Source organism: Plectropomus leopardus, chromosome 11 (assembly GCF_008729295.1).
Source record: "Plectropomus leopardus isolate mb chromosome 11, YSFRI_Pleo_2.0, whole genome shotgun sequence".
In the NCBI taxonomy this organism is placed as follows: Eukaryota; Metazoa; Chordata; class Actinopteri; order Perciformes; family Serranidae; genus Plectropomus; species Plectropomus leopardus.
In genome coordinates, this window is record NC_056473.1 from 4,427,611 (window position 1) to 4,437,880 (window position 10,270).

Sequence of the window (10,270 nt, forward strand, 5' to 3'; positions counted from 1 at the left end):
TCACGGTCAGCCATCGTCACGCTAGGTTCATAACATAAAGTTATGTAGGTTAGGTTTAGAGAAGTAAAGGTGTGTAAGCTGTGCTTTGGAAAATAAAGTTATGTAGGTTGGGTTTAGGAGAGTTATCATGTTCTGCATGTACTTTAAAATGCAGTGATGTTGAAGGGGACATTTATTAAAAGAACTAGTGAAAACTAGACAAAAATGCAATTACACAACATGGAGGAGGAAATTGTTTACAGTAAACTACCAGTCAGCATCTTGTTGCAGCAGAAAATGTAACTTTTTGGTTTGTGGTCATTTTTAGAGAAAATCAGTGACAAAAAAGCCTCCATAACATAATCATAATCATGTTTATCCATGGCTCTTTATTGATGCAGTACTGTATACTAAGAGATAAACACACACACACACACACACACACACACACACAAATAATGACAGCCATTATTCCCAAAGAGACACAACTGACATATTCCAGGAAAAATCACGACATGAACACATGCTAAGACGTCTGTCTGTGTTCACTGTGTGCCAGTAGCAGGTGAGTGCTTTGTCTGTGGGACTAATTTGTTGCTGTGATAGAAACTAGGTTTGATGAAATAGGAGGTTGTTAGAGGTTGTCATTAGTGCTGCTGCAGCTGAGATGCTGTAATGGGAGCACACAGGTGGGAATGTGTGCTGCAGGGCTCCTGCTGTGCCAGACTGGTCCAGACTGGACTGGTCCAGACTGGGCTGAGTTGAACAGATTATGTCAAAACAAAGCAGATCTATGATGTTTTTTGAGGTTTTTTTGGTAGAACACACACAAGAATTACCACCAACAAGAGAAAAACAGAACATACATGCACAGAGGCTGTATGCACACTGCTTAGCTTCAGTGCAGTCACACACACACACACACGCATACATATTCATGACAGTGAATGAACACAGAAGTACATTAGCACTTATGAGTGCCTTTGCATAGCCAGACACATGCACACATATACACACACTCAGGACGGACGAAGGTGACTCTTGCCTTCACTCAACACACCAGAGCCCATCTGCCCGCGCTCTCCTCCTCGCCGCTCCACTCACTTTCCACTGTGCATAGACACACACACACACACACACACACACACACACACACACACACACACACACACACACACAAACTGTGACCGGCTGACATACTGCCAGGCCGCCACAACTCTAGCCAAGGAGTCTCATTCTCAGCACCACTGTTTAGTCTGGAAACCTTGAAACAGGAGGCAGCAACTTAGCCTGTCTCATGTTTGAGTGGCTGGTAAGCTGTTAGTCACTTCCCACTTCTGCCTCTGTGTTTATGAAGCTGCTCATTTTTGTAATAATCTCTGCTATTACTGATTCATCCGAAAATATGGAGATCTGCTTTTTTATTTCTCATCAAGACTATAGCACACATTACATCAGTCTATGGGATACTAATAGCAGGCCTCTTGCTGTCTAATAGTAATGAATAATAATAATAAGAAGAAAGAATACAAAATACTAAAAGACGCTCACATGAAACAGAAGAACAAACACAAAGAACAGAATACAAGGATTTGACAGTTAACACATGCCTTTGACATAAATTTGTGTTGTGTTACGGTGTCAGGGGAGGGCACAAACTGACAAATGATCTCTGAACGTGGCACACAATTTATAGCAAGTAGGGAATTAATGTGCCCAAAAAATTCACAATGCAATCCTTTTCTCTTATCTAAATAATTCTCAAACTCAGAAGGAAAGATTTTTTTTGCCATTATTTTGTTAAAGGAGTAAGAATTTAGCCAATAGTGTGAGATAATACAATTTGTTCTCAGAGCAGTTCCACCGTTTGAGGCTAGACATGACTGTCAGTATCTGGCAAATTGTTGAAATAAGCCTATTTATGTTGGTAATCCACCCCACTGGTGAGATGGTATTACTTATTGGAGGGTAAAATGTTAAGGCTCAACAATAAAATGAGCAAAATGGCTCAGTAAAATAGCAATGGTATTTAAATACATGTATACCGTAAAACTTCAATTACTAGGATATTATTTGCTGGAATTAATGAATTCAACAGGCTCATATTTGGGACAGGTGTCTATATTTTTATTTCCTTTCTCACAAAACTGTTGCTCAGAAGAGATGGTAAATACAATCAAATTGTTTACTTAAACCTCTTTTTTGCATCTTCCTTGTTTATTAAGCAGGCGTTGCTGTTTTTTGGTGCTCATGATTTTAGCCAAATGAACTGAATGATTGAATTGTAGAGAATCTTACCAAGCTAGCCATGTGTGTAGCATTTTTATTTAGGCAAAAGTTTTAACATTTATATTTTTATGTGTGACCTAAGCAGCTAACTAAGCCCCAGCAGATAGCCAACAACCCACTTTTATACATCCAGAGAACTTGCATGGTAACCCAGCTAGCAAGTTTTGGTTCTAAAAATGTTATGATAATGGTACTATGCAACCAATGCAATATTTTGTTTTCAGCCAAAAGATTCTTTTAGTTCTTAGAAAATTAGGGTTAGGGAAACATTCTCCATAAAAAAAAATGTTTTTTGGTGGTCTGCAATCTCAGGCCTCAATAACATGTTCTGAATGTTGCTTTGAAAATGTTCTTCCTTCGTTCTCATGTAACATCATGGGAATGTTTATAAAAGACCATTCTATGATCTGTCACCTATCAACATCACCAAAACATCCTCAGAGTGTTGCTGTTATAATGTTACGTCTTAGTTAGCATTTAACCTTATAGAGACATTATTTGAAATGAAAAACTTCCTTAAAATCTTCTTTGAACATTAAATTACTTTTTTTCTTAAAAAACGTTATTGTTACTTGTAGGTAACGTTAGCCAATGTTGTGGGAGCGTTCCCTGCTAGCTGGGAACCAGGTCTCTAATTGAGACAGGTGCTTATTTGTTAAAATGTGTAGCCACACCTTATATTTGAAGTTTTACAGTACTTTGAGTAAAAATTGATTGTTTTTGATGTCTCACTCGGGCCTCACAATCGTTTTTGTCCTGCTAATCACAGCGGTGAAGTTTGGCCGCATGTCCAAGAAGCAGCGAGACAGCCTGTACGCTGAGGTCCAGAAGCACCGGCTGCAGCAGCAGCAGCGTGACCACCAACAACAGCCCGGAGAGGCTGAGCCGCTTACACCTAGCTATGGCCTCTCCGCCAATGGCCTCACAGAGCTCCACGATGACCTCAGCGGCTACATGGACGGTCACACTCCCGATGGCAGCAAACCAGACTCGGCGGTCAGCAGCTTCTACTTGGACATCCAGCCGTCTCCTGACCAGTCAGGCCTGGACATCAACGGCATCAAGCCGGAGCCCATCTGCGACTTTGCCCCTGGCTCTGGCTTCTTCCCTTACTGCTCCTTCACCAACGGAGAAACCTCCCCCACCGTGTCCATGGCTGAACTAGGTAAGGAGCAGGAAGAGAGGCGGGGGGGAGACGAGCGGAGAGATAGAAAAATGGAGGAGGGGGGAGAACAACTCAACCGTGGGGCAAACGACACAAAGGTTGCTTAAAATAGCAGGAGGTTGGAGACTCATCTCCAACACTCATTAAAAGAGCCTCTTTTTTGTAATTAGTTTCCATTAATTAGGGCCAATCAGGATCCAGCAGGGCAGGCGTCTGGGGAAATCATTTTTTTAGGCTCCCCTGTGCCTAGGAACTCCTTTTAACAGATGTGTTTTCAAAACCATTTAAATTCTTATACTCAATATTTCTCTCAGAGAAAATGTGACCTTTGTTTCAGAGAGCAACGCGGCGCCCCTCCTCCTCTCCACGCATTTGTGTCACAACTAGATTGGCTTTGCCTCAACCTTAAGTTACGAGCTTCCTGCAGGCAGTTAAAGGAAATGTCAACAAGCCTTTTCCCAGTCAAAAAAAAGCCCACGCGTATCCGCCTCTCCTCCTTTTTTTGAAAGCTCAGTAAATAAATCTTTTCCTGTGGCATATTTCATCAGCGGGGTCTTCACTTTCACTGAGTTACATCCAGATCTCACATGTGATCTTGTGGCTTTGGTGACGATGGTTTGTGTTGCAGAGCACCTGGCCCAGAACATCTCCAAGTCACACATGGAGACATGTCAGTACCTGAGGGAGGAGCTGCAGCAGATGACCTGGCAGGCCTTCCTGCAGGAGGAGGTGGAGAGCTACCAGAGCAAGGTACTTTGACCACAGCCGGGGCCCATGCCGGCCTCCTGTTCCAGCAATCAAATGCATTGTTTTAAAGCAGATAACCCATTCTCTGTCCTATCTGTTCGTAGCCCCGGGAAGTCATGTGGCAGCTGTGTGCTATCAAAATAACAGAGGCCATTCAGTATGTGGTGGAGTTCGCCAAGCGCATCGACGGCTTCATGGAGCTGTGTCAGAACGATCAGATAGTGCTGCTGAAAGCAGGTATGACAGCCTGTCAACATGGCCTGCTGCCGTCAAACTCACCCACCACCACCACCTCCTCCTCTGGCATTGTCACAAGGGCGTAGCTGACCTGACTGCACAAAGCCCTCTCCTTCACACGCACAGACAGTGTCACAGAGAGGAGACCCCACCCTGCCTGCTTCCTCTCTCTGTCTCTGTCGCTCTCTATTTTCCATCCGTTCGTTACATACACAGCGGCGATGGACGTGGCGTTAGATATGCAACGTGAGCTCAGATAATACCTATCATAACGGCAGCCATTCCCCTTTTTCTTCCCTCAGATGCTCATTCAGACTGCTCTCATGAAGACGTACTTGCGGAATATTAAATGCAGCAATGGCTCTCCACACAGTCACCTATATTTAACCCTCTGAAACCTAGATCCTCATCAGTTTTCCCATGCTGAGTTCACAGGCCTTGCAAAAGCTTTTAAACCTTTAACCTTTTGGCAAATTGGTTTGATTTCTCACAAAAACATGAGAAAAATGGCAGTCAGCAACTTGGAATGAAATGTTGAACTTCTTTTTTTTAAATAGTAAAAGGGGAATTATCCAAAAATGAGCTTAATAAAAACAAACAAATGAGAGAGCGAGAATCATTTGAAATTGATGAAATAACTTGGGAAAAATATCAAAAAAGCTTTGTATTTGATATTGGGTCACAGAAAATATGTATTTATTTATAGTTATTGTTATTTTAGCATCTTTTTCAGGTCATTTCCTTTTTTTTTGTTTTTTTTACTTTTTGTGTATTTCAGGTCATTTGCTTGTGACGTTTTACTGATTTCTCACGCATTTTTGGGTCATTTCTTGTGGTGCTGCTCATTGCTGTTCATTCTTTCCTTGTTTTTGAAAGAAGTAAAGCCAATTTGCTGAGATTTCAAAGGGTTAAACACAGACAAGCACATGCAGCAAACAAACACCTCCCCTGGGTCTCTCCCTGAGCTTTATTTACATTAGCACAGCCAATATGAATAATGAAATAAAGACTGAGATCCCTTGTCAGACATGACATTTTAAAACAGTAGCATCTCCCTCAGAGGCAGTAATGGCTTCTGTTACATTTTCTTGATCCTCTTATCCACTCCCACAGAGTGGTGCAAAATTGCAGGATAGAATAAATTCCCTACCTATCTTGCTAAATAAAGGTTGAATGAATAAGCACTGTCACCACTGAATGAAGCGCAATTTTTATCTGGCATGTCATTACGGAAGAATAGCCTCCTGTCTATGATATTATCATCTGCAAAGGTGTTTTTTTCCCCTCCCTCTGACGGCAGGCTTTTTTATTTCAAAGTGCGTGTGTTACTCATATCGTTGAAGAATAGCACAAAGCACAATCATGTGTTTTGCATCCCCTCACTGATGTGTAACTGTTAGAGAAACGAAAAGAAACAACACTCAGATTCAGCATCTTGTTCCTGTCTGTCTCCACAGGCTCTTTGGAAGTCGTGTTTGTCAGAATGTGCCGTGCCTTTGACTCGCAAAACAACACAGTCTATTTTGATGGAAAGTATGCCGGACCTGATGTGTTCAAGTCATTAGGTAAGTGAAGTGTGTGTGCGTGTTTGAATGAGTTTGTATGTGTGTATATGCTGTGTCTGTGTGTGTGTTGTTGCTTACAGTGTCTCACTCCTTCCCTTGGTGTAATAGCCAAAATTAGAGTCTGCTGTTCTGTTCTACACAACGCTGAAGGGCTGGAAGCAAACACTGAGCACTCATCCCTGCCTCACCTGGCATTGCTGTCTCTGCAATGGTTATTTATGGTAGAACAGAGATGTTAGTGAGGCTCTGCTGCATATGGCTCCTGTAACTGCGGAATAAATAAAGGCAGACGGAGTGTCTTTAGGGAGAGCGCTATCAAAACCATCATTGATAGTCTGATATAAAACATCTCAGGTGAAAGCAAATAGCGTTCGTGTTTGACTGCCATGACATTAGTGAGACTCTCCACCGTGGATTTTCCTCGCATTTTCGACTGTCTTTTGACGGAAAAAAATGTAAATGTGTCCCACGGTGGCGGTAAAAAATGCTGAATTCTATTTCTTGGTGTTGCCATCCCTTGTTTGTGTGTGTATGCGAGTGACTATGAGAGTCCCGGTGTCCTGTGTGTTGTGTGCAGAGGGGTCCGTGGCGGGGGGAGGCAGAGTGATGTGCTTCCCGAGCCGTGGTGGCATCCGCCTGTCTCTCTCTATCCCCGATAATTGATTTAACTAAAAGCCTCAATAGTGACCTCATTTTGGCTTGCATAACACCACCCAACTGCCAAAAGTGACTCGTCTGGGAGGCAAAACTCAGTAAAAGCATTGCCTGTTCTGCTTAAGACGCTCCCATGTGCTGTCAGCATGCCGCTCTTTTTCATTCCTTCCCCTTCCTCTCCCCTCCCCGTGTGCCTCTCTCCCAATAAAGATCAAGAGCGAATGTTGTTCTTTGGTCTTCCTCATCCTAAGCCCTCTCTCTCTGTGTCCTTTGCTGTGGCAGGCTGTGACGACTTGATCAGCTCCGTCTTCGAGTTTGGGAAAAACTTGTGTTCTATGCACCTGTCTGAGGATGAGATCGCCCTGTTCTCCGCCTTTGTGTTGATGTCTGCTGGTAGGTGTCACTCACAGTGCAAAGAGAGAAAAAAAAACGGGAGACGCACATTCACCACAACAAGGAACGCTGGTGCCCTCCTGTTTTTCTCTGTCAATTAGTATCTTATATTAGTGGCACTGCATCATTTTCTTTTTAACAAGTTAAGGGGCCTGTAACATCTGCCAGCGTAATAATAGTCCACAAACTTAATATAAATCTGCAGCTTTCAGTGTAATAATCCCACAAATGTAATAACTTTCCAACAAACGTAATAGCCGTTGCCTACTACAAACATAATACACAATAGCTATTACATATGCAAGGCTTTGTTACATTTGTGGGAAGGTGAAAATCTTCAGCTTTCAAAATTGTAATAACTTCCCATAAATGTAGTATGAAAAAGAAAAATGATCTTTGTGGTTATTGTTGTTTGTTTATTTACTAATTTACCTGCCAATGGATTCCAGTCAGCTCATTAGAAAATATCACAGAATTTAGGCAGAGCGGTTCAAAAGGTGTCAAAGCAGCTCTGTGAATAAGTTATAAATAACTTACAGATGCACAACGTGCAATAATGATTGTGCATTAACAAGTTCATCTACTACCTTCTCCTCCACTTTCCTGTCATTCTCTCTCTCTCTCTCTCTCAAACATGCATGCAGCCTCATCATTCCTTGTCAGTTCACAGAACTGTTTTAAAGCACGTCAATATCTTGTTTAAATAGATGTTTTCTTTTTGCATAAGCAAAACGCCACAAACATGACAAATCACTACAGATGTCACCATTTTCATACATTACAACTGCTATTACGTTTGTGGGAAATTATTACATTTGTGATTTATTACGTTTGTAGGCTGATGTTAAAGGGCCTTTCTGATAACAAAAAGTTGTGATCTTTTACCTCACAGACCGATCTTGGCTCCAGGAGAAGGTGAAAGTGGAGAAACTCCAGCAGAAGATCCAACTGGCCCTCCAGCACGTCCTGCAAAAGAACCACAGAGAGGATGGTATTCTTACAAAGGTACACACACTCCATCCTTTATCCCTGAAAAGTGGCTGTCTGCTAAAGACGCTTGTAGCAGCGTAATCTCCCACTGTTTAGGATCTTTATCCACACGCCATCAACCATTTTTAGTGCATTAGATTAAACTAACACAGATTTCAGGGGAAGCATTCATAATGCTACACGGAATGCCTTTTTATCAGCAGAGAAGTGGCAATTCATCAATTGTGCCGGCTCCGTAATATGAAGTGTCAAGTTTTCCTCGTGCCTGAGCGCTTGTCTCAATATTTACAAGTCTGTTTGCCCCTGTGTGAGAGGGAATACACTGTAGGGAGGAATGTTTTTCGCTACCATTGCTCCATGTCCTTGCCTCCCTGTGAATCTAAACAGCCTGTCTCCTCTCTCTCCACAGTTGATATGCAAAGTGTCGACACTGCGAGCGCTGTGCAGTAGGCATACAGAGAAGCTTACAGCTTTCAAAGCAATATACCCAGACATTGTGCGTGCCCACTTCCCCCCCTTATACAAGGAGCTGTTCGGATCAGACTTTGAGCAGTCCATGCCCGTTGACGGGTAGCAGCCCAGCCAGGTGCCAGTGTGCCCACCGTAGGGGAATGTGGAGGAGGAATCTGAGACACTTTATTGGTGCCCTGCACAAACCAGAGCGGACAGATGGCACGCTGTTCAACTTCTTCTTCTTTTACATCGGGGGGGGGGGGGGCTTAGGGAGTTGATTCTCAAGGTTTACTTTATTGAATTTGAGTTCTCTTTTGGAAGACTTGTGGGACCCAACACCCCATGGGACACGAAGAGGAGATAGGGATAAATAATTTCTGTCTGGCTGAACTTGACCCTCTTTTGCGCATTTGATTTGCAAAATTTCAGTCATTATTTTCACCAGTATTTAATGTGATTCATATGACTGATTGAAACAGCTGAAGACGTCTTCAATTAGATAATAAATCAGCACTGGTGTTATTATTTTCAGATTACATTCTCAAAACAGTATTTTCACATTTAAAACTTTTAAAAATTGGTATCCCTCTATGCCCAAACTGAAATAAACAGCTGACAAATGTGCACATTTTGGTCAAGTTCAGGCCCTTGTTTTCTCTCTTGTGTTCGGTCGTATCTTTTTGGACGCGGTTCTTGGAATGAAAACTCACAGCGACTTTGAGGGAGGGTCTGTCGGCATGGTGATGCAATCGGCACCTCTCTGTGGACAATCGTTTAAAAAAGGAAAAAAAAAAGAAACATAGAATTCTGGTAATTCTAATGAAAATTGCAATGATTTTAGCTGTCAAAGACTCCATCCACCATTGTTGCATAGTGAAATCATGTAAGGCCATCTGCTATTAATCCTTCTCTGGACAGGTGCCCTGGAGAAGCAACAGGGCACCAACACAATGAAAAGGGTCCATTCCACCTGTTTTATAATGTACTACAGGGTATATGGTCATAAGTACTTACTATACAGAAAAAAGTAATGTTTATAGAATCTATTTTAAATAACATGTATGATATTAGTAGTTAGACCATTCTTAATTGTTGAATTGATAAGGCACTTTTATTTACACCTTTCTTTAATTTAAGACTTGTATATTTACCTAGTGATGTGTTGCATGTGCACAAGAAATACAAGTTGAACCATGGTCATGGAGGCTAGTCCTGGGAGCTGCAGAGGATACTGGTCTGGAAGTGTAAGGGCTGTCTGTTAGGCTTGCTGGCGAGGCCGCTGGTTTGTGAACAAAGAGGCATGCATGAGAAGGCAGGTTAGGGGAGCTCCGTCACCTGTTACCTCAACAGCCGCCGGCACGACACCTGTCAAAATGTAGCTTGCATACTCCTTTCAGCGAGAATGCACACATACAAGTGACATTACAGCGTTGTGGCTTTCTTGATCTTTGTTTTGAAGGATGGAGGTTGAATGGCATTTGTTGTTCAGGATAATTTGTATTTTATGAAGTGTGTGGGGTACTAATCCATAGTCAGTTTATTACGAACAGTAAATACTAGTTGGCACGCCCCCAGTTTAGAAAAGCAGGCTGGAGTCTGTCACAGAAGCTAAGTAATTTACTGCTGTGGATGGTTTTCAGCAACAAAATGTATTTTAGCCACCTAAAAAAAGTCCTACTCAAAAAAATCAATATCTGTTTCATTGTATGCTATATTGAGAGTATTTTTACTGCTTTACCTCTCCGCCAAACATCCAGTTTGGATGGAGAAGCCGTTCACAGTCTCCCATCTACGTTCT

At 42.3% G+C, this 10,270-nt stretch overlaps 1 protein-coding gene across 2 annotated transcripts in view; it reads left to right on the forward strand.

The window, feature by feature from the left end:
• Nucleotides 1-10,097, forward strand: part of roraa (RAR-related orphan receptor A, paralog a) — a 249,257-nt gene extending 239,160 nt beyond the window's left edge. For both annotated transcript variants that reach the window (XM_042495631.1, XM_042495633.1), the window contains 7 exons: nucleotides 3,038-3,433; nucleotides 4,062-4,183; nucleotides 4,285-4,417; nucleotides 5,875-5,982; nucleotides 6,919-7,029; nucleotides 7,922-8,034; nucleotides 8,429-10,097. In XM_042495631.1, coding sequence (XP_042351565.1) covers nucleotides 3,038-3,433; nucleotides 4,062-4,183; nucleotides 4,285-4,417; nucleotides 5,875-5,982; nucleotides 6,919-7,029; nucleotides 7,922-8,034; nucleotides 8,429-8,593 — 1,148 coding nt within the window. In that variant the 3' untranslated portion in view covers nucleotides 8,594-10,097. The remainder of the gene's footprint in view (nucleotides 1-3,037; nucleotides 3,434-4,061; nucleotides 4,184-4,284; nucleotides 4,418-5,874; nucleotides 5,983-6,918; nucleotides 7,030-7,921; nucleotides 8,035-8,428) is intronic.
• Nucleotides 10,098-10,270: the final 173 nt, after the last annotated feature.